General features: G+C 41.3%; 2 protein-coding genes across 5 annotated transcripts; both read left to right on the plus strand.

The window, feature by feature from the left end:
• The first annotated feature begins 1,549 nt into the window (after positions 1–1,549).
• On the plus strand, positions 1,550–17,288 carry sstr3 (somatostatin receptor 3). Of its 2 annotated transcripts, none has more exons than XM_034539370.1 (3): positions 1,550–1,720; positions 12,867–12,953; positions 14,837–17,288. In XM_034539370.1, the coding sequence occupies exon 3, from the start codon at positions 14,928–14,930 to the stop codon at positions 16,338–16,340; it is 1,413 nt and encodes a 470-aa protein (XP_034395261.1). In that variant the 5' UTR covers positions 1,550–1,720; positions 12,867–12,953; positions 14,837–14,927; the 3' UTR covers positions 16,341–17,288. The 2 variants fall into 2 exon arrangements, with proteins under 2 accessions (XP_034395261.1, XP_034395262.1); XM_034539371.1 differs by having other exon boundaries at positions 14,842–17,288.
• Positions 17,289–21,423: 4,135 nt separating this feature from the next.
• On the plus strand, positions 21,424–27,241 carry LOC117734551 (eukaryotic translation initiation factor 3 subunit D). 3 transcript variants are annotated; one of them, XM_034538672.1, is made up of 16 exons: positions 21,424–21,533; positions 22,627–22,752; positions 22,843–22,888; positions 23,294–23,430; positions 23,517–23,602; positions 23,694–23,766; positions 24,106–24,221; positions 24,304–24,436; positions 24,529–24,676; positions 25,072–25,202; positions 25,366–25,451; positions 25,584–25,713; positions 26,026–26,168; positions 26,339–26,531; positions 26,628–26,731; positions 27,130–27,241. In XM_034538672.1, coding segments are annotated over exons 2-16 (1,650 nt in total). In that variant the 5' UTR covers positions 21,424–21,533; positions 22,627–22,629; the 3' UTR covers positions 27,131–27,241. The 3 variants fall into 3 exon arrangements, with proteins under 3 accessions (XP_034394563.1, XP_034394560.1, XP_034394561.1); XM_034538669.1 differs by having other exon boundaries at positions 26,628–26,721; XM_034538670.1 differs by having other exon boundaries at positions 26,628–26,721; positions 27,133–27,241.
• Positions 27,242–27,267: the final 26 nt, after the last annotated feature.

Below are 27,267 nucleotides of genomic sequence, written 5' to 3' on the forward strand. Positions count from 1 at the left end.
CCTGCAGCATCTAAAGGAGAGGAAAGGATGCTTCATGAAGGCCGTGTGTCGGCGTTAACAATCTATTGATCTGCTGCGCAACATCGGCTCATCCATACATCTGAAAGACTGATGTATGGATCTGCTTTACGAGCCCCCCCCCCCCCCCAATAGCTGTAAATCACTCCTCCAGAGAGCATGAAACGTACGCTCTTATTTATTTGTGTAAAGTCCGCTCTTATCAATCAATCTCGTGAACATTCTCATTTGTGATATCTTTATTGCTCTTTTTATTGATTTTTTTTTCAGGAACCAAACAGTATTAAAATCATCAATCAACAAGAATCCGGATGGATTTTGTTAAAATGAACAATTGTAACTGCATTAAATCGATAACATGCCTCGTGAAAACTGCCATATGGATATATAACTGTATTATCTGAATGTGGATGCAAAACATGGCAGTTACTGATCAAAGAACACTTACTTTAGTATAATCTATATTATTCATACTTCTCATTTTTTCCTCACTGCATTTATGAGCTTAGTTACATGTTTATGAAATATATATTGGTAATATTTTGTCTTTAGGGTTTGCGTGTCTTGGAGTCCTTTGTGTCTTTAGTAGCTGTATTGTCATTTTGTAGTTGCTTTGTGTCTCTTTGTAGTTGTTTTGTATCTCTTTTTGGTTGTTTTGTATCTCTTTGTTGTTGTTTTGCATGTCTTTGTAGTTGTTTTGTATATCTTTGTTGTTGTTTTGCATGTCTTTGTAGTTGTTTTGTATCTCTTTGTTGTTGTTTTGCATGTCTTTGTAGTTGTTTTGTAATTCTTTGTTGTTGTTTTTGTATCTCTTTGTAGTTGTTTTGTATCTCTTTGTAGCTGTTTTGTTTATCTTTGTGGTTCTTTTGTGTACCTGTAGTTGTTTTGTACATCTTTGTAGTGCTTTTGTGTATCTTTGTTATTGTTTTCGGTCTCCTTTTTAGTCATATAGTCGTTTGTTTTGGTGTCTTTGCATTCATTTTGTGTCTCGTTGTGGTTGTTTTGTGTCTCTTTGTGATAGATTTGCATCTTCAATTACAGCAGACCACAAGTAGCTTTAAAAAACAGGGTTTGAATACAACTTAACACAATGTTGCACTTATTCATACTATTTGTAGTTTATACTGTTACGTCACTACATTTCAGAGGTAAATATTGTATTTCGCTGCATTTACCTGATACATTTCGGTACAAATTTTCTTTTCTGTTTAATTTTAATCACTTTTTACCTTTATTGTAAAAGAAGCATGTCTTAGTTTCTGAACAGCAGTGCTCTAGTTGAACGGTTCTTCAGCCTTGTCACCGGAGAACACATCTCCTGACACACGCGCGCGCGCACGCGCACGCACACGCAGAGGACCTCCTCCCCGACTCCGTGCAGCCAGCAGAGCTGTTACCTAGTTACGAGCAAGAGACTGCTACAATGTTGCGGCGCTGACTCTCGGTGCATCAGTCGGTCCCGGAACAGACGGAGGTGGAGGAAAAAAAAAAAAACTCACCGACAAAACACACACACACACACACACACACACACACCGGGAGGAGCGGACCGTTCCACGGCTGAGGATGAAGATTAAACACGTGCCGACCGGGAATTAACCGACCGCGACCGCTCAGCCTCGCGCCGTTCCGTCATTAAATCTCCCAAAATAATAACCACCACCGGAGAGACGGAGCTTCCGGAGACCGCCTCGTCATAAAGGTGAGTTCACGGAGCGCGTGACATGTGGACCAGGACCGGTGGAAACCCGTAAGCACTCACACACCCGTTTATGTTCATGATGAATCCCAGAGGCAGGTTTACAAACTTTTTATCAGGGGGCACAGATTTAAAGGGGGGGGGGGGGGGTTCTCTGCAATAATAAACTGTACATTATTTTTTTACTTATTCGATGTAATAAATGATAACAAAACTACTTGACATATTGTGTGTTGATATTTAATAATAGCAATAATAGAAGCTATATTTGTAACTCCACGGAGGGAGTTGTGAGCCAAAAGGCCCCCAAACAGCAAAGCCCCCCCCCCCCCCTTCCACCCGCACTTAACGAGACACAGCACAGAAGACCACTTCCTCTTTTGCATCTCCTTGTAGTCATTTTGTGTGTCTTAGTCGTCATTGTGTGTCTCCTTGTTGTCATTTTGTGTCTCTTTTTACTCATTGTGTGTCTTCTTGTACTCATTGTGTCTCTCCTTGTACTCATTGTGTGTCTTCTTGTAGTCATTTTGTGTCTCCTTGTAGTCATTTTGTGTCTCCTTGTACTCATTTTGTGTCTCCTTGTACTCATTGTGTGTCTCCTTGTAGTCATTGTGTGTCTCCTTGTACTCATTGTGTGTCTCCTTGTAGTCATTGTGTGTCTCCTTGTACTCATTTTGTGTCTCCTTGTAGTCATTGTGTGTCTCCTTGTACTCATTGTGTGTCTCCTTGTAGTCATTTTGTGTCTTCTTGTAGTAATTTTGTGTGTCTGTGTAGTCATTTTGTGTGTCTGTGTAGTCATTTTGTGTGTCTTTTTAGTCAATTGTGTGTCTCCTTGTTGTCATTTTGTGTCTCCTTGTAGTCATTTTGTGTCTCTCCTTGTACTCATTGTGTGTCTCCTTGTTGTCATTTTGTGTCTCTCCTTGTACTCATTGTGTGTCTTCTTGTTGTAATTTTGTGTCTCCTTGTACTCATTGTGTGTCTTCTTGTTGTCATTTTGTGTCTTCTTGTAGTAATTTTGTGTGTCTGTGTAGTAATTTTGTGTGTCTTTTTAGTCAATTGTGTGTCTCCTTGTAGTCATTTTGTGTCTCCTTGTACTCATTTTGTGTCTCCTTGTACTCATTGTGTGTCTCCTTGTTGTCATTTTGTGTCTTCTTGTAGTCATTGTGTGTCTTCTTGTACTCATTGTGTGTCTTCTTGTTGTCATTTTGTGTCTTCTTGTAGTCATTGTGTGTCTTCTTGTACTCATTGTGTGTCTTCTTGTTGTAATTTTGTGTCTCCTTGTACTCATTGTGTGTCTTCTTGTTGTCATTTTGTGTCTCCTTGTACTCATTGTGTGTCTTCTTGTTGTCATTTTGTGTCTCCTTGTACTCATTGTGTGTCTTCTTGTACTCATTGTGTGTCTCCTTGTAGTCATTTTGTGTCTTCTTGTAGTCATTGTGTGTCTCCTTGTACTCATTGTGTTTTCTTGTTGTAATTTTGTGTCTTCTTGTACTCATTTTGTGTCTCCTTGTTGTCATTTTGTGTCTTCTTGTAGTCATTGTGTGTCTCCTTGTACTCATTTTGTGTCTTCTTGTTGTCATTTTGTGTCTCCTTGTACTCATTTTGTGTCTCCTTGTTGTCATTTTGTGTCTTCTTGTACTCATTTTGTGTCTCCTTGTACTCATTTTGTGTCTCCTTGTTGTCATTTTGTGTCTTCTTGTAGTCATTGTGTGTCTCCTTGTACTCATTGTGTCTTCTTGTACTCATTTTGTGTCTCCTTGTTGTCATTTTGTGTCTTCTTGTAGTCATTGTGTGTCTCCTTGTACTCATTTTGTGTCTTCTTGTTGTCATTTTGTGTCTCCTTGTACTCATTTTGTGTCTCCTTGTTGTCATTTTGTGTCTTCTTGTAGTCATTGTGTGTCTCCTTGTACTCATTGTGTCTTCTTGTTGTAATTTTGTGTCTCCTTGTACTCATTGTGTGTCTTCTTGTTGTCATTTTGTGTCTCCTTGTACTCATTGTGTGTCTCCTTGTACTCATTGTGTTTTCTTGTTGTCATTTTGTGTCTCCTTGTACTCATTTTGTGTCTCCTTGTTGTCATTTTGTGTCTTCTTGTACTCATTTTGTGTCTCCTTGTACTCATTTTGTGTCTTCTTGTTGTCATTTTGTGTCTCCTTGTACTCATTTTGTGTCTCCTTGTTGTCATTTTGTGTCTTCTTGTACTCATTTTGTGTCTCCTTGTACTCATTTTGTGTCTCCTTGTTGTCATTTTGTGTCTTCTTGTTGTCATTTTGTGTCTTCTTGTAGTCATTGTGTGTCTCCTTGTACTCATTGTGTCTTATTGTTGTAATTTTGTGTCTCCTTGTACTCATTTTGTGTCTTCTTGTTGTCATTTTGTGTCTCCTTGTACTCATTGTGTGTCTTCTTGTTGTCATTTTGTGTCTCCTTGTACTCATTGTGTGTCTCCTTGTAGTCATTTTGTGTCTCCTTGTACTCATTTTGTGTCTCCTTGTTGTCATTTTGTGTCTTCTTGTAGTCATTGTGTGTCTCCTTGTACTCATTGTGTGTCTTCTTGTTGTCATTTTGTGTCTTCTTGTTGTCATTTTGTGTCTCTTTGTACTCATTGTGTGTCTTCTTGTACTCATTGTGTCTCTCCTTGTACTCATTGTGTGTCTTCTTGTTGTCATTTTGTGTCTCCTTGTTGTCATTTTGTGTCTCTTTTTACTCATTGTGTGTCTTCTTGTACTCATTGTGTCTCTCCTTGTACTCATTGTGTGTCTTCTTGTTGTCATTTTGTGTCTTCTTGTTGTCATTTTGTGTCTCTTTGTACTCATTGTGTGTCTTCTTGTACTCATTGTGTCTCTCCTTGTACTCATTGTGTGTCTCCTTGTTGTCATTTTGTGTCTCCTTGTTGTCATTTTGTGTCTTCTTGTAGTCATTTTGTGTCTGTGTAGTCATTGTGTGTCTTTTTAGTCATTGTGTGTCTCCTTGTTTTCATTTTGTGTCTTATTGTAGTCATTTTGTGTGTCTGTGTAGTCATTTTGTGTATTCTTAAAGTCATTTTGTGCGTCTTTTTAGTCATTGTGTGTCACCTTGTTGTCATTTTGTGTCTTCTTGTAGTCATTTTGTGTCTCCTTGTACTCATTGTGTGTCTTCTTGTTGTCATTTTGTGTCTCCTTGTTGTCATTTTGTGTCTCTTTTTACTCATTGTGTGTCTTCTTGTACTCATTGTGTCTCTCCTTGTACTCATTGTGTGTCTTCTTGTTGTCATTTTGTGTCTTCTTGTTGTCATTTTGTGTCTCTTTGTACTCATTGTGTGTCTTCTTGTACTCATTGTGTCTCTCCTTGTACTCATTGTGTGTCTCCTTGTTGTCATTTTGTGTCTCCTTGTTGTCATTTTGTGTCTTCTTGTAGTCATTTTGTGTCTGTGTAGTCATTTTGTGTATTCTTAAAGTCATTTTGTGCGTCTTTTTAGTCATTGTGTGTCACCTTGTTGTCATTTTGTGTCTTCTTGTAGTCATTTTGTGTCTCCTTGTACTCATTGTGTGTCTTCTTGTACTCATTGTGTCTCTCTTTGTTGTCATTGTGTGTATTCTTGTTGTCATTTTGTGTCTTCTTGTAGTCATTTTGTGTGTCTGTGTAGTCATTTTGTGTGTCTTTTTAGTCATTGTGTGTCTCCTTGTTGTCATTGTGTGTCTCCTTGTTGTCATTTTGTGTCTTCTTGTAGTCATTTTGTGTGTCTGTGTAGTCATTTTGTGTATTCTTAAAGTCATTTTGTGTGTCTTTTTAGTCATTGTGTGTCTCCTTGTAGTCATTTTGTGTCTCCTTGTTGTCATTTTGTGTCTTCTTGTAGTCATTTTGCGTGTCTGTGTAGTCATTTTGTGTATTCTTAAAGTCATTTTGTGTGTCTTTTTAGTTTGTGTCTCCTTGTAGTCATTTTGTCTTTGTGGTCTTTTTGTTCCATGTTGTGTCTCTTGAGAGTCATTTTGCGTGTCTCTGTGGATCTCTTAATTGTTATGTTGCATATTTTTCGATCAGTTTGAGTCATTGTGGTATCTTTGTAGTCGTTTGCATATGTAATATTTCCTTGAGAAAGCCCGTCAGCCCATGAAATTTTGAAATGCGATGTTATAATTTTCTTCACAAAAGAAGCAGTCAAAAACTGAGTGATGTCAAGCGCTAATGTTAACTTAGTATATCAATAAGTATCTTTATCTGTATATAAAATCACAAGTTCTGCGTAAACAGACACATTTTTGTCAAACATAATTAAGAAAGCGGCACTTCACAAACAAAACAACGATATACAGGCGTCTTCGTGGGAAAACAGACCCGTCTCTCTGCCACTAGCAGTCAAAATCAGTATTATTATATCACTCAGCTTTTTCTCAATAAGTATTATTGTTTTAGTTTTGCTTGGTTCAAATTGCTTTGTGCATCTTCTTCTGAGAATTGTTTGTCAGTTCAGCTTTTTCGGGGAAAAACACAGATTTTTCTTGGAACATAAACAAATGCGTTTATGACCGATTACCATCCGACGTGATTTGTTCAGGATTCGGTTCAAAGGAACAAAACATAATCACGCTCCTCCATTTGGAAAGCCCTTTAGATGTTAAATTGTGCATATTTATGGTGCCTTAAATTCTTTTTTTTATAGTACATTTTCATATAGAGGCAAAGGATCGAGTTAGTATTCAATGTGTGATCCTGGAAATGGAAATAATGATTAATTCACACAGTAATTGCAAAATTATGCCATCATTCACACACACACACACACACACGCACACACACACACACGCACACAAGTGTGTTAATCACATCCCACAGTTTTTCCTTTATAAGAGGTCAAAAGGGCAGAAATTAGGAACAATCTAGTGCCTAATAATAATAATAATAATAAGCAGTATTTAATAGCACAATTACTATGTTTAAACATTGGCGTGTTCTCTCCTCAAAAACTGGAAACAGAGAAACCGGGGCTACCGTTGAACTCTAGTCCTCTGTTGGAGTATCAACTCTAAACCAACGTGCAACAACAAGATAGTCAGACGACATATTTGTTTACGTCTGCAGTAAAAAGCGTCTATATTTGTGGTACCCATCTTATCATCTTACAGAAATAAAATTCCTTTATTTTAAGTTTGATTGAAAGATCGTAGATATAAGGAGGGAGACAGCTTCTCTAATTGTTTCCTTTATCTCTTTACAGACTTATCTGCTGTGATTGTCTTCTGACATGAGATTCACGTGTTAAATTGCTCTCACATTTGTCTAAAGAGGTGCATGTTTTTTATCCCTCAAAGATTAAGCTGGAAAAAGAAAGAGAAAGGTTAACAGGATATTTCCATCTTGCGCTGATGTTTTTTTCTTTTCATCCCCCGGCCCTTAAGATTGGCATCTACCTCACATTGGAAACCTGTAGACGACATCCAAGCTTAGATCTTAAGCCAGGATTGGACGCCAGGCTTGGTGTGAATTCACTTAATGAGTCCGTCTGACTCACCGATCCCAAGAGGAGAAGCCTCGTTCGCTTCTCTGAGCCCCAGAATGGACCGGTGACATCATCGTGTCATACACATTATTATATATCCAGTCCACTTTGGTCCATGAAACGCCAAAGAGCCACACACGGCCTTTATAGCTGATATGGCTAAAGCCTTTTTGCAGATTTCTTGGTGGATTCTTTAGGGAAACAAACACAAGAACACCAGATTGACAGGTCTCTACCTCGGTGTTGTCCGGTCATCTGAGAACTTTAACCTTTTCAAAACAATGTCTTATTCAACAGTCGTGTTATACTAAGCTCCGCCCTCTCGCGTTACTTCCGGTTGCAATTCGGCTTCTCTCGGATATTTTTTGTATGATAAAGTAAAACTGAGAGAGATGACAGGAGGAAATCTGATGTCAGTACCTTCACATAAACAGCACACAGCAGTAGGTTTGGATGAACCTTTGTATTGTAAATCTCAAGGCGTCGTTTAGCCTTAAGACCGTTTGTGTTGGATGGATTAAAGAATATCTACCAGAACTGAGACCGGTTCACTGATCCTCTCCTGTAGCTCAAGCTGTTGTTCATCCTCCTCTAGAGACGGCAGAGTTGTTGTCGTTCATGTGAATCCACCATCGGCTAAACTTTGATACGACCCGGCAAACGAAGCTCGATATCGCTGAGCTTGTGTCCTTTTTTTTTGGATGGCGTGAAAAGGCAGCTTCGAACCGTCTGTCGACAAACGGAACAACAGTTAAGATATTTTAGCTGCTCGTGGATACAGATGCAGTTCAGATATTGGAGCTGTGTGATACAGATGAATACAATAACTGTATGCCTTTGTGATGAATTGGGTGAGGGGCACAATTATTGAAACAATCAAAGGAAATGCACAAAGATGTCAAATAAATATAGTTTTTTTAATGCACTGATACACTTTTTGAGATCTTCATTCAGACCAGTGGAAATATAAAATCCTTATTTTACTACTTTGTCTACTTTTGTTTGTATATTTATTCTAAATTCACCAACGGTTAGCATTAGAAAAATGCCTTATATGCATATTTAGACATCAAATCTCAGAAAACTTGTAATACTCTATCACCTGCAGTCTTCAAAATGTTTACAGTTTTATAATACACTTCTTTAAAGGTTTAAAAAAATTATATAGAATTATTTATCCACTTCATAGCTTTTGTAAAGGGGTGTTGCCTGACATATTTTAATCGTAGAACAAATGTTAAAATCTCTCTTTTTCAGGTTTCTAACCAAAAACACAATAAAAATTAAAAAAACACAATGAATTTGAGACGAAGGAACCTGAAGGTTTAAACATAAAACTTAAGATAATTGGCTCGATGATAAGTAATCAACTGGCGTTTCATGGCGATATCTAACGGTTGAAAAATGCAGCGTGTTCAGAGAGAATTTCTCAGTATTTAACGATCGATACCTCAGAAACACTTCGGCTCCCACTGCTGACTGTCTGAAAATAACATCAGACATTTGAAAAAAATCAAATAAAAACGGTCGAACATATTTGTGACGTGAATTGAGGAGATGTTGAGAAGTTCCACCTGCACCGAAAAGCTCTAAAACCAGGTTCCTCCTCAGGTTTTAAAGCTCGGGTCGTGTTGCCAGTTGACATTGTGACCCGAAGAAGGGTCCTGTTGTTAGGGAATAGTGGACCGAGTGTATTATTGTGATTATGGTTTACTTAAATGTGACGTATTTATCACAGCTCGATGTCAGTGCAATGGAAGAATACGCTAACGTGAATACCTTATTCAACATTAAAGCACTTCATCTATTTACTTTGTGTCTAAACTTTAATAATGATGTTTTTATTCTCTTCCGTTCAGTCGGTCGTCGGGCAAAACTCTGAACGTTCGCTCGCGGCTCTCGAAGAAGGAACAAATACAAAAGAGAGCTAAACAAATATACGCTGATCAAACAGCTCTGCTGGCGTCCTTCGCCGTGACCCTCGCCGGCTCGCTCTCACTCCTGAGTCGCCGAGTCCGAGCGGGAGTGAACATTGTGCTCGATGGAGTAAATGTAGCTGTGAACTTTCTGTGTCTCAGACGGCGTCGAGGTAAAACTTTGAGATCAATCCATTCAAAAATGATCCCTACATTTGGGGTTTCAGTTTCTTCTTGCTGCACAGCCGCCATACATGAGATAACATGATGAAAAGCAGGATTCTCTCTCTTGTAACTCTGACTTTGGTCTCCACCAACTCTATCTTTGCCCAGCAGGTGGTGAACAGAGTTGTTTCTCTCCAGAGAAGTTCCCATTTAAATTAAGCGCAGAATTTAACCAGTTTCCAGAAAAGTAGCGAAAGAAAATGCAAACCATTGTGTTGTGTCTTCCGACCGCTATTGTTTTGTGAATATTAGGAGTCGTTTTTTACTAAAAGCGTTCAGTTTGTTTCGTGTGTCAATGTGAGGAAGGTCACGGATACGATACAAGTTCATCATGTACGACAGCATTTATTCACAAAGTGTGTTTTCATTGCCGTTTGCAGCAATAAACCATATTTAGCACTTTTTTTTCTGGCAATTCAAGCCTGTTTGTTAAAAAATGTTATGTGCAAATTGAAAATACACGATGACAGTGAACCAAAATAGTGAAGCTGAGGAGAACGTCGGCAGCATTTATGCTCCTGCTGACACAAATGTCTCCTCACCTTGTTTACCTGCAGCTTATCTTCATTGATGTTAAATCGTGTGCGTTAATATGTGTGTGTCCTTGTCACATCAATTGTGTTCCGAGGACATTTACATGAACACATTATAAGCACTCTATAAACATTTAATACATGGTTTATAATGGTCACTATACATATATATTATATATATATATAAGGACATTGTGTCTCCTGTGAAGACTTTTTATATTATTACAAAAGCCGGTATTTTTTAAACAAAACGTAACGTATCAGGAAAGAAACATACACATATTGTCAAATTAAACTACAGCTTTCTTGTACTAATGTCTCAAAATCAACACATATATTAAACAAATAATGGAACAAAACCGCCATGAAATGAAACACAAACTACTTCAATGCATATATATATATATATATATATATATATATATATATATATATATATATATATATATATATGGACGAGTACATGGTACTTATTTTAAGATCAACAGGTACATTTAAAAAAATTAAATAAAGAGAAACTCTGAATAACTGCATTGATTTCTGAAAAACTTAACGGTCGTTCTGAGATATGATTTTCACAGACGGTTCATAACCTCCCCGTTAGCCGTACATTTACGGCTAACGGGGAGGTTATGAACCGTTAGCCGTAAATGTTTTTGTTTGATCAGTGAAACATTCTCATGTTTGCATAATTTGCCCCCGGACTCGTTGTGAAGAACTGCCCTTCCCCCGCTTTGTCGTTTCTTTAATCTGCGTATCAGTCACTTCCGAGAAAAACGCGCTGGAGATAAAGAGACGTTCACCTTCAGCCGCTCTGATAGCACCAGGTCTGTTGTTCACTTATGATTATAAATAATAAAATAAGAGTTCAGCTTCATTGGTCTGAGATGAATTTAACGGAGAGAAGGAGCTCCGGTGGGCAAAGGTAGATTAATGTCGTTTAAAAAGGGGGAAAGAGAAACAATCTTTATGGAAAAATACATTAAAGATTAAAGAGGAAAAGAATAATACAAAAATATTTGTTTTGATCTTAAGATAAGGTTTCCGGTGCTGTGCATTAAGTGAATATTATATTGTACAATTAGGCATTTTGATGGAAATCAAATTGATCCTTTTATTGTGTTTCCAGATTCTTTAGTTGGCATTTCAAGGCCGTTTTCCTTCAAAATGATAACTGCTGCTGCAAAGTTATATGTATATATATATATATATATATATATATATATATATATATATATATATATAAACGTATATATGAAACGTGAGTCTGTCTACGGTGTAAATCATTCAGAAGTGTGTCAGCCGTCACAGCGTGAGCACGAGAGACGAGTCCTGGATGCAGATCAGAATGACCGAAGCAGAAGATTCAGATACAGATTTATTCATAGCCGGCCTCCTTCATCCCGTCTTCTTCTTCGTCTTCTTCTTCTTCTTCTTCTTCGGCTCTCGATCCATCTGCTCGGCGGCATTCAGGTCAAACGGCCTCGTTGGTCACGTGACCACGACACCGGGCGGCGGTTCAGAACCGGATGGATTCGCTCTCTCCGAGGCGCCTGAGAAGGTCTTTGAAAGTGTGGAGAGCGAAAGATCAATGAGATGTTTAATGTGAGAGAGCGGCCAAGACGATGCAGATATCAGACTTCAGGGACGAGCAAGTGGATGTTAGGATTATTATCTTATTGTTCTGCAACTATCAATAATAATAATTATTATTATTAGCTATTAAAGTCCCAGAGAGCTACATTAGGTAGATTGTCCTGATTCTGTCTCCGTGTGGTCATGTGATCAAATCCCGCTGCGAGCGAGATTTGATCACATGACCAGTTAACGCGGTCTTATCGATTACCAGGTTTGTGTAAATCAGCGGCGCAACGTTGTAAACAACAACAACAACAACAACACACTTGAGCGGTTTAGTTCCGACACAAACAAATCCATCTTTCTTTACACTTCTTAGCTTGTTAGCGTGATACCTGCTCTCCAATCTGCCCAAAAGGTGTATTCTTATTAATCTTATTATCATTATTGTCAGTAAAGCTCACTTTGGTGATTTACCCAAACGACAATATTTTCTTAAATTTAACTCAGTAGTTGTGTTTCTTAAACCTAACTGAGTTGTTTCCTGTGAAGACGGAAGTTTATTTTATAAAAGTCTATTTATGGAAAACGCACGAAAAATCGAGGAGCTAGTTTTCGTTGGATATCGTACGAACATATGTGGCCTTGTTTTTGTTCTGGCTGCATCTTTCTGTTCCCTTTTCACCTAGTTTTATGGTCTGTTTGGACTTAACTGCGTGAACGCTATATTAAAAAGATGAATCTCCACAAACGAGCGATGATAACTGCAATCTAAACCACGAGGACGGGGACGAGAAGCGGAAAACAAAACAATATAATTATGATGAAATAACCCTTCAATGGCTGCACTGGAGCTCGTTTGTTATTTTATTCTTTATTCTCATTCGTCACAAAGGACCTGGAGACGAGTGGGTAGATATCATTTCTTTTCCTCTTTAAAACATTTTCACTGGAGAAGAACAGTAAAAAAAATATTAATATATAAATCCTCATTTTTGCTGCCGTGTGCTGCCCCGTTTATTTGGTTGGGTTTGATTTACGACACTGATCTCTCACTGTTTTTTTTTTCCTCTGCTTGGCTGGTTTCCATGGTGATCCAGATTGCCAAATTCAATGTGAAACGTTTCGCAATCACGAGGAGATATGGGAGATATTGGAAAAAATGATTAATAATGTGACGGTGAAATCAAAGTAAACCGCTCTGCTCTCATGAAAAAAGACACTTTCTTTCTGTTTGTTGATTTTCTTAACTATGTAAAATATCTGTAAAATAGAAGTCTTCTTTAATAGAAGCCTTTTTTAATGTACCTGTGTCTGCAGCTGTCGCCGTGGAGGTGACAATAACCTTTCAGTGGCTTTGTTTGATGAACTCTTATCAATGAGCTCCGGTCACAGCTGTGCTTTTCTCACTGTTGATTTTCTGAAGGCGACGTCGAACATTTAGAAGAAGAAGAAAAAAGAAGATGGTGGAAGATATTTCCTCTGAAATGGTGCTTGCGGTGCTTTTATTGTGGTAAGATATTGACTTCTCCGTGGTTACAGCTGTGTGGTTAATGAAGCATGAAATGAAGTGGCACATATGTGTGTACGTGCTGTATTAAGTACAATGTTGAAGTATTTGTACTTTACTTGAGTGTTTTATGCTTCTTTCTACTTCTACTACATTTCAGTGGTAAATATTGTACTTTTACCTTCACTACATTTATTTGATGACTTTAGTTAAGATGCATTAGTAACTTTAGGAAAAGGTGTACAAATTAATCCACCCAATAGAAGCCTATACATATTATTAAAATTAGCTCTATATTGCCGCCGGCTACAACAATAAAAATGCATTGATAATAATAATAATATAATACTATATAATGTAATATTGTAACGGCTAAAAAAAAAAGCCCATTTGGCTGCATAGTGAGCACATACTTGTATACGTTAATAAAAAGCTGTAATTTGAGCAACAGCGTGTTGTATCTTCGGTTCGTTAGCATGCTAACATTTCTAATTAGCATGCTAACATTTCATAATTCCCACTAAACACAAAGCACAGCGGAGGCTGGTAGTTTTGCAGGTAACATGCATTATGGTAGTATAATTTATAATCATACTATTATAATTTATCCTCTGGGGAACGTGAACGTCTGCACAAAATGAAGTCGGCGTTAACCGGAAAGCTGCTGATGTTGCTATTAACTATGAATCGTCGCATGGCCCACATGTGGGAACGCGCTCTGTTTAATCTGCCTGCCGTATCAATAGCCCGACTAAATACAGCCGGTCCAATCAATGTACCTGAAAACATCCATCTTTGGCCGGTTTTTAATCGTCTCCAGTGTGGCACATGGTTCCATATCCACCTCCGTTTTATCAGGGTCCTTTGTTGTTCTTGTTGTCTCGCTCTCAGTGTTATCGTTTTCCTGCTTCCTGTGTTTTTCACTGTAAACATATTGACGACGTTACCGTTTTTAATGATTGTTTCGCACACGCAAGACGACCCCGAGCTGAGTTGGCGAATCGCTGAAAATAGTGCACGTGTTTGCAAAAACGTTTTTTTTAAATATCTATGCTGCAACATAATTGCTAATTACGTCTCGCATCTCAAAAATGGGAGCATGTTTTTTTATTTATTTACTTTTAATAGGTTGGTAACAAGGGGACTCTTCAAATTAAAAAATATTATCAAAGTATATTGGAACAAGTGATTGAGATGTGCACGATTTAGTGCCGTAATTATCGACGGTAAAACAGTACAATCAATAGTCATAATAAAGTTATCCTTACTCTGCATACATTTATATTCTTATGCTCTTTGTTATTTGAAGGAGTTTGAGGAAAGGATCATCAGCTGTCTGCTTTTATCTAAATGTTGTTTTTTAACAATGATTAAAATCAATGGGTAAACATTTACAATGTTGAGATGCTAAACGTTAAGTGCAAATTATAAAGCATCCATCAAATACTGCAACAAGCGCAAAATACCCTCGAAATGAATACAACCATCTGGTAATTATAAATAAATGTTTCTGAGTTACGACATTCGGGCTTGATTTTATATAATGAACAAAATAAGAGTCAATGTGAAGTGAAAATGAGTCATTTCAAAATAAAATGTCCCTGAAAAACATAATGACGAGGCAGAAGTACTCGACTCAACCTCCTTTTGTCGGATCCCAGTGGATGACGTACTCGCTCGAGGTTCTCAAGGTTTAAATGTGCGAACATAAAGATTTTCAAATATCTATTAAATGTCCTTTTGGTGTCGGCCACACTGGTAGAAAGCTGACTGAGTCCTTGGGAGACAACGATGTGTTTTATTCCTTTTAGTCTCCTCGGAGAAAGAAAATAATATTCAGTAAGATAACTTAATTGTTTTTTTTCTTTCTTTCTCCGCTCCGACAGAGCAGATGGTCGGCAGCTGAGACGAACAGAAGGACGGAGCAACAGAAGGAGCACATCCACCGTGGGTTGGCGTCTCTTCGCTTCTCCAGAGATGACGGATGACGCTTGGGAGAGCGGCAGCTCCGCCGGCCCGTCGCCCGGACTCTCCCTGTCGCTCCTTCTGGCGTTCAACGACAGCGACGCCAACGAGACGCTCTTCAACGCCACCAACTGCAGCGCGGCCGGCGTCCCCTCGGGTCCCAGCGTGGCCGGCGTCCTCATACCGCTCATATACATTGTCGTGTGCGTCATCGGCCTCGGCGGCAACACACTGGTGATCCACATCGTGCTGCGCTACTCCAAGATAGAGTCGGTGACCAACATCTACATCCTGAACCTGGCCATCGCCGACGAGCTCTTCATGCTCGGCCTGCCCTTCCTGGCGGTCCAGAACACGCTCCAGTCGTGGCCGTTCGGCTCCTTCATGTGCCGCCTGGTGATGACGGTCGACTCCATCAACCAGTTCACCAGCATCTTCTGCCTGACCGTGATGAGCATCGACCGCTACCTCGCCGTGGTGCACCCCATCCGGTCGTCCAAGTGGCGGCGCCCCCAGGCGGCCAAGGTGGTGAACGGCACGGTGTGGGCTCTGTCGTTTCTGGTAGTGCTGCCCGTGGTGATCTTCGCCAACATCCAGAAGGCCGGAGGCACCTGCAACATCGCCTGGCCGCAGCCGGCGAACATCTGGCGGGCGGCTTTCATCATCTACACCTCCACGGTGGGGTTCTTCTGCCCCCTCCTCATCATCTGCCTCTGCTACCTGCTCATCGTCTTCAAGATCCGCAGCTCAGGCAAAAAAGTCCACGCCACCTCCACCAAGCGCCGGAAGTCGGAGAGGAAAGTGACACGCATGGTGGTGATCGTGGTCGCCGTGTTCGTCTTCTGCTGGCTGCCCTTCTACGCCCTCAACATCATCAACCTGCTGGTGTCGCTCCCCTCGGAGTACCAGGGCCTTTACTACTTCGTGGTGGTGCTCTGCTACGCCAACAGCTGCGCCAACCCCATCGTCTACTGCTTCCTGTCGGACAACTTCAAGAGGGGTTTCCGGAAGGCCCTCTGCCGCTCCACGAGGAAGGTGGAGAACCACGAGCCCATGGAGCGCCAGCAGCAGCAGCAGCAGCAGAAGGAGGAGGAGGGCAGGTCGGCCCTCTTGCCCAGGGAGAGCCCGGGCCGGGCGGTCGGGGACGAAGAGGACGACGAGGAAGACCTCTCGGAAATGACCGAGATCTACCGGATCGCCCAAGACGGCAACGACAGCTTCCATCCGCAGAGCTCGCAGCCGGATCCTTCGGCCCCAGACGGGAAGGAACGAGCTGGGGACCCGAGGGGGAAGGACGCCGCCACCGCCGGGTCCACGCAGGCCGCGCCGCCGACGCTTCTCAACGGGACCAAAAACGGGAGCGTTAAAACTCTGCCGGAGGAAACGTCGGATCGGAGCCCCTCGCTGGAGATCAGTTACTTATAGAAGCGGACGCTACTCAAAGGGAACACGGCGTTGCTGTTTGTAAAGCAACAAAACAACAAAACCAACTTAATCCGACGTTCACTGCGACCCCGTCTCCTATGAATTATGTTCATGAATGTTTTACGGGAGGTATCATCGCTGTTAGGATTACGTTAGGTTTTAGGGAGGTGTTTTGGGATGGATGTCGGGCTGACGTAGCGTATAGTGTTCATAGTTAGAAGGTGACGCCGCACTGACCTCAGACCAGCAGCTGTCAGAGTGAGACGTTACCGAAGCTTTTTAACTAATCATACTAACGTTGCATTACTTAGTCATATATATGTTATTTTTGGTTAAAGGTGCTTAATGTGCAACGACAACAGTGCTGACTGAGTTAACAGTGTTTGGCTTTTAAAACTACAAATTTAATGTGAGGTTTTATTCATGATTTTTGGGGTCAAATGAGTGTTTTCCTTTATATTAAATAGTATTAAAGTAGATTATCTTTACAACAGATTTACAACCACTCGTAAATTTAAAGTCGTAGAAGAAATTGGTGAACGCTTTAAACAAAGTCGACTAAATGTTTTCTCATTCTGTCGTACAAAGATCATTTCTAAGAGGCTGGGTTGCATGTCACAGTTCTTGCATATTTAATCGCTGTTTAAATTAGCCGTTATGCTTTGTATCTTTACCTCCAGTTGGGTGTTCTCTCGTTTTACTGCAGTTGGTTTTCCTGAAAAGCATAAAGTTCGTTCTCATAACTTTGACTTCTCGATGACGTCGGACGACGAACACGCGAGACGGAGACGACGTTGCTTTTGTCGTTTCTGTTATCAACGCACAAAAAAACACACGTGTACTGTCCAGTGCAACAAAGATTTATTTTAGATTATTTTCTTCGTTTCATCCTACAAAAATGTTCAAATTAAAAATGTTCATAATTTACGGAGGAATTATTTCAGAGACACTACCACTTTAGTCCACAGGGGGCGCCAGAACCAACACTACCACTTTAGTCCACAGGGGGCGCCAGAACCAATACTACCACTTTAGACCACAGGGGGCGCCAGAACCAAGACTACCACTTTAGTCCACAGGGGGCACCAGAACCAACACTACCACTTTAGTTCACAGGGGGCGCCAGAACCAAGACTACCACTTTAGTCCCCAGGGGGCGCCATAACCAACACTACCACTTTAGACCACAGGGGGCGACAGAACCAACACTACCCCTTTAGTCCACAGGGGGTGACAGAACCAACACTACCACTTTAGACCACAGGGGGCGCCAGAATCAACACTACCACTTTAGACTACAGGGGGCACCAGAACCAACACTACCACTTTAGACCACAGGGGGCGCCAGAACCAAGACTACCACTTTAGTCCCCAGGGGGCGCCATAACCAACACTACCACTTTAGACCACAGGGGGCGACAGAACCAACACTACCCCTTTAGTCCACAGGGGGTGACAGAACCAACACTACCACTTTAGACCACAGGGGGCGCCAGAATCAACACTACCACTTTAGACTACAGGGGGCACCAGAACCAACACTACCACTTTAGACCACAGGGGGCACCAGAACCAACACTACCACTTTAGTCCACAGGGGGCGCCAGAACTAACACAACATGAACGTTCCTCGTCGTAGCTTTGAATGGGATTTTGAATGCACCTGAAACAGAGTATTTCTACCTGGTGGTACTTCAGTAAAATATATCAGTACTTCTTCCACCTCTGCTTTTGCCACATTGAACTTTGTACTTTTCCACCAAGCAGGTAAAACAAAAATAATCTCCCTTTTAACTGGCCGTCATTCACAAGGAACTCGTCTCCCAGCAGTTTATTCATGAGCCAACACACACACACACACACACACACACACACATACACCCACACACAATATGACTGCTGCTATATTTAGCTGTAAATTCAGTAAAACAACAGACTGGTTGTTTCGGCTCTCGGCTGGCCTCCGGCACACACACGCCCACGCCTGCAAAGACCCACCGAGGAGCATGAGGAGGGGGGGGGGGGGGGGGGGGGGGGGGGTTTACTAATTGTTTGTGTGTATAAACAACGAGCAGCTTGCTGGTCACACACCTATCTGTCGATGTGCTGCTGATGACTCCGAATTTCGCCCACGGACAATGTGGACAAGTTAACTCTTCACTTTTTTGGGGGCCTGAGAAACTATGGAAACCCTGAAAACAACAACAACAACACGCATGATCCCCATGAACATATTTCCGGCTTATTCTGTTGCACATTTAAATGCAAATATAGGATAATGCTTGTTTATTACCCCGGTAATTAGGATTTCACCCCACCGACAGAGTGGGAGTCTTCATCACTTTAAACCTTCATCTAAGTTGAAGTGTTGTTGTTGATTAAAATAAACTCTCATCGCCATGTTGTGTTTTTACGTCTCTTCGAGAGTGATATATCTCTGCAGGTTTTGTTTGTTTGTTTGTTTTCTAATTGTGCAGCTGAAGCTTAAATGTGTTTTGCGCCATAAAGACAAATCTGCCCTTTAGAAATAAGAAGAAATAACAAATGTGTCTTCATGAAACTGTAATTAGTGGATTTGTAGGTGAACACCCATGAATAAAAAGCAAAATACAATTGATTCATTATTAATTTTAGACATTTCTTTTTTTTTAAGTATTTTTTTCTGGCAACACAAATAAGTTATTTAATATTATTCAGAGTTATAGAAAGGAGGGAGAAGACCTCCACACACCGTCGGCTTTAATTAGTTCATTGAACAAGAAAACGTCTCTGTGACGACGGACCGAGCTGGAAAAGATCCCTCACAGGTGAGCATCATCCCCGGCGTCATAAAACACTCAAAAACCATCACTGATGTCTGCAGGCCGTCGGCTCAGAGCACTTCAATCTGGACTAAGACTAAAATAAACATTAACTGTGTACAAGTAGTTCCCCTCACGGCCTCAGCTGTGTTTTCATTAGCGGCCCCCCACGAGTATTGATCGAGGAGTCGGTGGCCGGTGTTAAAACAGGCAATAAAAAGGTGTTTGGAGGAAGTGAGAGTCACGCCGTAACCACGGGGGGGCGTTAACGTGTTTTTTTCTTTTTTTGTGTCACTCTAATCTGTGTTAATTAAAAAAATAATTTTCCTGATGTTCGTTGGAGAGTTTTTCACCCGGATATATTTAGAAGCCTGAGTTTGAGACAAAAAAACCTTTAATGTCCTGTAAATCCTCTTGTTGATCGATTCTGAATACGAGAGTTAATTGGGGTTCAGGAGAAGTTTGCTAACACCTGAACTCAGTTAGCTTAGCTTAGCACAAAGACTTGAAACGGAGGGAAGCAGCTAGCCTGGCGAAGAAATGTTGTTCATGTAAACAACAACGTTTTAATGGTTACGTTTGGGTTTTATACAGATGAAACAAACGGGATATTAAAACTATCTTTATGCTAAGCTACGCTAACTGGCGCTTTGTTTATCAGATGTGAGACAAATCAGTATTTCTCAAAGCTTTTAATGCATTTAGTGCTGTAAGAAAACTGACTTTTATCCTCTGGGGACCATGAATGGTTCGTAGGATGTGAATTCATTATATATTAAAACTATGACTGGAGAAAAATACCAGTATTGCGCAACAGTACGTCATAAATGTACCCCGGTAATCTCGTTCCTGTGCATAAGTCGATGTGAGGATGTAAAAATACAGAAATAATCTGTGGTCGAGGTAAAAAACTGATGCGCAACGATGGCAGCATCATTCACCCCCTCAGAAATATCATCCATCACACAGACGACCACTTACTGAATTAATCAGATTTGTTGACCTTTTGCGGTGCGTAAACAACATCTTAATTAGATTTAGAGGTTTGTTTTGTAATAATAATAATAAAAATACACTGTAGGCCTGACGAGTGACAGCAGAGAAGATGCTCAGTTATCCTTCTGTATACACAGAAGGTGTTTCTAAAGACACTCATCTGAGTGTGAGTGAGGTGTTGTTACGCTGGATATTTACCAATAAAACATATTATTCAAAAGGAAAAATGCTCCGGTGGAGAGTAAACAAAGCTTGAATGATGATGAAGTGGAAGGAAAGGAAAGGAAAGGATGCAAATAGAGCAAAAGATGTAATAGGACATTTCTTTATTCTCAATTTGTACATTATTTTTGTAAAGAAATAATAATGCTGTTGTGGTTCTGTGCAAATTGAACCTGTTTACCTGTTTGAAATGATAGTCTTACTATGAAAACATAATATTAAGGGCATGAAAAACTACTGAATTCATTATATTGCACATTTAGAATAATCGGAAGAGCGCACAAATAATAATTAGAAACAGGAAATATCAGGGCAACATGATCACGATGTATCTTGCTGTATGTCTCCATATATGTGAAATAAACAAATCTGGGAATTTGTGTGTACATATATGTGTTAATGGTAATTAATTTAAATTTAAATGTATTTATTTTCTGTCTGCCCTTCGAAAAGCCTCCTATCTTTATTTTGTATTATAAATTATAAATTATATTGCTTATTATTATTTAGATTATTTGGTTGTCTTAATAAAAACATTCACCGGAAGTGATTTTTTTGCATTGAAACTTTACTTTAGAACCATGAGCGTTCACTGCCCTCTGGTGGTCACAGAGACGAACTGCATCCCTGGATTTTGAGTTCCACAAAATGTGAATATTTATGCCCTCTAGCGTCGACAGTGAGTCATTACAATCATGTGCTACAATAATCGAGTTAGACACAATTGAACAGTAGTAAAATAAAACGTACTTTGTAAACAGATGTAGTTCCGCACTACGACCACGAGAAGTCAGTTTATTACGCTTGATTATATCTGACAGTAGCTCTAGCAACCCATGGCAGACATTAAAATGTTCCAACTACAGTTGTTGTTATATTATCTATTATATACATTTTATTTATTTATTTATTCAACATTTGCAATTTATAAATTAAGAAACGGCAAAATACATTACAATACAGTTACACTAAAATACTTTCTTTATGATGATAATTATATCTACGCCTCGGAGGCCTTCTAGCATTATGACAGAAGCACTCGTAATACGGCAGGAAGTGGCTTCCGCTTTACGGCAACGCGTCACTTCCTTTCCCACCGGCGCTCCGTCGGGGTTTTTTACAGTTTGAGGACTGGTTGGATTTAAAGTCGCTATAGGGTGTGACATCTTTCACGGTAAGATCACGGAGGGATATACACGGACGTATAAAAAGCCGCCGTTTCTTGTCGTGTTTAAATGTTATTGTAACGGTTCCTGTTTCCGGTCGCGTGGCCCTAAAACCCAGTTTAGCTGAGCGAACGCTCGCGCGGCCACCTGGTAAGATGGCGACCGTGAGTCCCAACCGACTCAAACCGATACAAAGAACACATCCACCCTCCGGAGGGAAGCTTTGTTTTCTTCATTTGTTCTCGTTAAATTGTTAGTTTCGGTAAATCTGTTATGTGTCCCGATCGATATTTATCAGATATGAGATCATCCTTTATGTGACGTCAGTACAAGTGAGGATAGAACATGCTGGTGCCGCTGATCGATACTCGTATCGATGCTGTGAAATATAACGATGACCCCCCCCCCACAAAGAGCTTTACTCCCAGAATATAAATAAGATATTCAATATGCAAACTCATAGTTTTGCACCACCGTCACCGAGTGTTTTATGATTATTCTTTCACAAAAATATCGTCATCGTTCAAGATTTATTATCCACCAGAGCATTTTTCCTTTTGAATAATATGTTTTATTGGTAAATATCCAACGTCTCCGTGATCATGAAAATACATAAAAGAGAAGCTATTTATTTAGATTTAATCTTTGCACTTCCTTTCTATTACATTCTTAACCATCAGCCCCTGTTGTTCGGATGAATACGGTTAAAGTTACTCTTATTACAACTAAAGCTTCTTTTTTAATAATTAAAACTATTCAACTTTGATGTTTTGTGTAATTACTAGTAAGAAGAGATGTGAGCAGCGCATTAAATATTAGATTGTCCAATCAATAGTCAATAAATCGACAACGATGTTTATGCAGTTGCCGTAATAATTGTTTCAATCATTTATTAAGTAAAAGTTTTAGTGTTCTTGTCTGTCACGTTTGGTTTTGGGGTAAATGGGATGAATGTTTATGAATGTGATCGGTTCCTATTTATATCGGTGCATTGCCTGAGACCCTGTGCATGTGTAGACCGTCACGCTGTGCACTGTTGTATAAAAACATCTTTAATTCACGTTAAAGGCGTCTCTCTCTTTTTTTCACTCTTGACTTCAGGCCATGGCAAAGTTCAACGCCCCCGTGATCCAGGACAATCCGTCGGGATGGGGCCCGTGTGCTGTCCCCGACAAGTTTAAAGACATGCCGTACCAGCCTTTCAGCAAAGGAGACCGCCTGGGAAAGGTTTGTGTTCCTCCACAGTGTAACGTTCTCTAATGCAAGAACCATGAAAGAACCACGTTGTTCCTCACGTCGTTTGTTCTTTCCCGTCAGGTTGCCGACTGGACCGGAGCCACTTATCAAGACAAGAGATACACGAGTAAGAGATCCGTTCAAAAGGTTTCCTCGTGTGTAGATTTTATTTGGGTGTGCCTCCTTCTAAAATATATATATAATTTAATATATATATATATATAATATATATAGTTTAGTGCTTTTACTCCACACGTTTTGTGTCCAAAGCGGTTGCGAATGCAGATTGAGAGACGAGGAATACACTTCTTCTATGCAGCTGTCCGTCAAAATAATCACCGCAAATAAATTCTCCGCTGGTGTGAAAAGGAGGCGTTTTAAACATCTCGAAACAACAGATAATCTAAAGTCCTTTTTTACTCGCATGTAATTCATTTTATTTGAACCGCCAATCAAAACGTAAATGCTGTTGGAACATTCGCTGAGTAAATAACAGGAACACAAAGTTAACATTACATTTTGTTGTCTTCAGATAAGTACTCCTCTCAGTTCGGGGGTGGCAGTCAGTACGCCTACTTCCACGAGGAGGACGAGACGAGCTTCCAGCTGGTGGACACGGCCAAGACGCAGAAGACGGCCTACCAGAGGAACCGCATGAGGTTCGCTCAGGTACAAACCGCCGAAGAATTAAGGTTGATTTAAGGTTGATTTTTAACATGTAAATGTCTCGTAACGCGCTTTGCTCGGTTCAACAGAGGAATCTTCGCCGGGACAAGGACCGCAGGAACCTGACTCAGTTCAACATGCAGACGCTCCCGAAGAGCGCCAAGCAGAAGGAGAGGTGGGAACAGATGTTCTGTCCGCTGTTGGTCCTTTAGGGCGAGCTCACCGCGCCACGTTCTAAGTTCATTCTCACTTTTTCGGTCCTTCAGGGATCGCATGCGCCTGCAGAAGAAGTTCCAGAAGCAGTTTGGCGTCCGTCAGAAGTGGGACCAGAAGTCTCAGGTATCGATCGCTACTGTTTTATTACTGGATGAGAGCTGCGGCCCGTAGCTGCAGTTACCCACCCAGCCACTGGGTGGTCAGAACTTTAATTGGATATAAAACATTCATACAATCCTTCTCTCTCCCTCTATACCTCCCTCTAAACTGCCTCTCTCTCTCCCCTATTTCTCCTCCCTTTATACCACCCTATCTCCCCTCCCTCTATACCACCTCTTTCTTTCTCTCTCCTCCCTTTATACCACCCTATCTCCCCTCCCTCTATACCTCTTTCTTTCTCTCCCCTCCCTCTATACCTGCTCTCTCCTCCCTCTCTCCGTGTCCATGTACTTCTCGGCCCAGCTGAAACCCAGAGACTCCTCTGTGGAGGTTAGGAGCGACTGGGAGGTGAAGGAGGAGATGGACTTCCCCAGACTGATGAAGATGAGATACTTGGAGGTGGAAGACCCGACTGACATGTAAGTGAAACTCCTCCCCCGCCCCCCCCGTCGACCAATCAAACCTCCCGACTGCAGAAGGTGACTCTTGTGTTTCCTGCAGCGAGTGCTGCGGCGCTCTGGAGCACTACGACAAGGCTTTCGACCGCGTCACCACCCGCAATGAGAAGCAGCTGAAGAGCATCAAGAGGATCTTCCACACCGTCACCACCACCGACGACCCCGTCATCCGCAAGGTGGGCGGACTTCACCACGTCCAGCTCAACTCGTTGCCGTTTTGACGCTTTCTTTTACAACGACAACGTGTCTTTGTGTTGATCTCTTGCAGCTGGCCAAGACTCAGGGTAACGTGTTCGCCACGGACGCCATCTTGGCCACCTTGATGTGCTGCACGCGCTCAGTCAACTCCTGGGACATCATCGTGCAGAGAGTCGGCAACAAGCTGTTCTTTGATAAGAGAGACAACTCTGACTTTGGTGAGGCTTGGACAACATTGAAATACTTTTGATAGGTTATAGTGTTGAGCAAATCCTCCTCCTCCTTCTTAGAAATAAACTCTTTAAAAAGCTTTTTGGATACACGGTTCTCACAGGACTACAAACGTGATGATCTTATAGAATATAATGCTTTAGCCAACGGGATATGAAGGTGTTAAAAACATGCAACATGCACATAAATGCAGCAGGAATAGATGATGCGTTAAAACAATGACGGGGAACATTTTAACATCAATACTTTAATGTAGGAAAGATCCATTTAGCTGATACTACTTTTCATTCTTTCACTTAAAGTAAGGTTTTGAATGCGGTACTTCTACTTCCCGCGGAGTGTGATATTCGTACCTTTTTACATCTGTAACCGCTGCTCTCAGATCTGCTCACCGTGAGCGAGACCGCCAACGAGCCGCCGCAGGACGAGGGCAACTCCTTCAACTCTCCTCGTAACTTGGCGATGGAGGCCACCTACATCAACCACAACTTCAGCCAGCAGTGTTTACGCGTGGTGAGAACACGCGTTAACCTGAACCGTTCAGTCTTTGTGCTAAGCTAACTAGCTGCTGCAGACGGACATGCGAGAGTTGGATACATTTTCTCATAAAAAGCGTATGAACGCATCCAGTAATACTACTTTTTATGAACATGTGTTGTGGTTTTCTTTTCTTCAGGGTGGAGAGCGGTACAAGTTTCCTACCTCCAACCCATTTGTGGAGGAGGATACGGACAAGGGCGAGGTGGCATCTGTCGCCTACAGGTAGGCACTAAACACAAACATGTCGTAAAGAACTGATACTGCTACTTGTATGCAAACTGGTAGATTTTATTTGTTTTATCCTATGATCACAAGATGATAAAGCACGTAATAACTCTGTTTTTGTTCTTTAAGGTACCGCCACTGGAAGCTCGGGGACGACATCGATCTGATCGTCCGCTGTGAACACGACGGAGTGATGACGGGCGCCAACGGAGAAGTGTCCTTCATTAACGTCAAGACCCTCAACGAGTGGGACTCCAGGGTGAGTGTAAAGCTAAATATCAAATGGTCCATATTCTGTTGTTTCCACAAGAGGATTCATGACGGCAGATGACTCAAAAAGATATTTAGGTCAAATAATAACCACAAAAAAATCATCCTTGTGTGGAATGAACATGCAGCGAATAAAAAAATAAGTATATAGTGTGTGTGTGTGTGTGTCATACATATATACATATAAAATAACTAAACTACGGTTCAGTTATTTTAAATAACTAAACTACGGTTTAGTTATTTAAAAAAATTCAAATATCTTTCCAACTAAACCGCTGCTGTTGCTCCGTTCTCTCACCAGCACTGCAACGGGGTGGACTGGCGTCAGAAGCTGGACTCCCAGAGAGGAGCCGTCCTCGCCACCGAGCTGAAGAACAACAGCTACAAACTGGCCCGCTGGACCTGCTGCGCCATGCTGGCCGGGTCGGAGTACCTCAAGCTGGGGTGAGGAGCTTCTGTTCCACTCTTTATCAATACGGACGATATAATAATACTACCGCAGTGTCACCGAGAACCGAGCGGAGCCAGCTTTCATGTTACTTTCAGACGCCTGCTTTAGGAAGGTTACCGTGTGTCCTCGATACCTTCAACTGACTGTGTGTGTCCGTCTTCAGGTACGTGTCTCGGTACCACGCAAAGGACTCCGCCCGCCACGTCGTCCTGGGAACGCAGCAGTTCAAGCCCAACGAGTTCGCCAGCCAGATCAACCTGAGCATGGAGAACGCCTGGGGGATCCTGCGCTGCGTCATCGACATCTGCCGCAAGCTGGACGAGGGCAAGTACCTCATCCTGAAGGACCCCAACAAGGTGAGTGGCTCGTCACGAGGAGCCCTTAGCGGTGCCCGTTTTCTACGGTCGTCGGGATTCGTTGCGCTGATGGGTCGATGTTTTTGTTTTTAACAGCAAGTGATTCGGGTGTACAGCCTGCCCGATGGGACCTTCAGCTCCGATGAGGAGGAGGAAGAGGAGGAAGATGAGGAGGAGGAGGAGGAGGAAGGTGAGATTTAGTATGTATCCCCACTTTTACTCCCGATGCAGCTTTTGGCTCCACAAGTGAGTCAAAATGTTTTGGTAACATAAACACCATGTTTGTATAGTTTTACATTAGTCAAAATTTCACTTTAGGGCTGAGAGCAATTTTTTTTAAATATTAATGCGAAGCCGTATTGCACGTGAAATCCTAAAAGCATGATATTTCGATCAAGTTTAAGTTGCGATTTGTAGAAAAAATGTGAATCAGTCCGAAGAATATTCTCTGGTTCACTTTCAAAGTTTTTTTTTAAGTAGAATGCGCCTGCTTCCTTATTCTGAATATGACGTTCTGAACCAACTCCGACCTGAAACGCAGCGGTTGTCTGACATCACGGTTCCACATTAATTCTGTTTTTCTTTCCTCCCGTTCTAGAAGAAGAGGCCTAAAGAGCGGATCGAGCTCCAGAGACCAAAGCGAGCCGTCGTCTTGCGTAAAGAAACACAATTTAATTCATTTTTGACGTTCAATAAACAGATTGAATTTATTCGTGGTTTCTGTTTTTTGTCCAAA

Source organism: Cyclopterus lumpus, chromosome 8, assembly GCF_009769545.1.
Source record: "Cyclopterus lumpus isolate fCycLum1 chromosome 8, fCycLum1.pri, whole genome shotgun sequence".
Lineage (NCBI taxonomy): Eukaryota > Metazoa > Chordata > Actinopteri > Perciformes > Cyclopteridae > Cyclopterus > Cyclopterus lumpus.

Bases quoted from the DNA above. Each gene is read 5' to 3' on its own strand.
- sstr3 (XM_034539370.1), top strand. From the start codon at position 14,928: ATGACGGATGACGCTTGGGAGAGCGGCAGCTCCGCCGGCCCGTCGCCC.
- LOC117734551 (XM_034538669.1), top strand. From the start codon at position 22,630: ATGGCAAAGTTCAACGCCCCCGTGATCCAGGACAATCCGTCGGGATGG. The intron at 24,222-24,303 runs GTAAGTGAAACT...TGTTTCCTGCAG, and splicing joins GTGGAAGACCCGACTGACAT to CGAGTGCTGCGGCGCTCTGG. The intron at 26,169-26,338 runs GTGAGGAGCTTC...GTCCGTCTTCAG, and splicing joins TCGGAGTACCTCAAGCTGGG to GTACGTGTCTCGGTACCACG.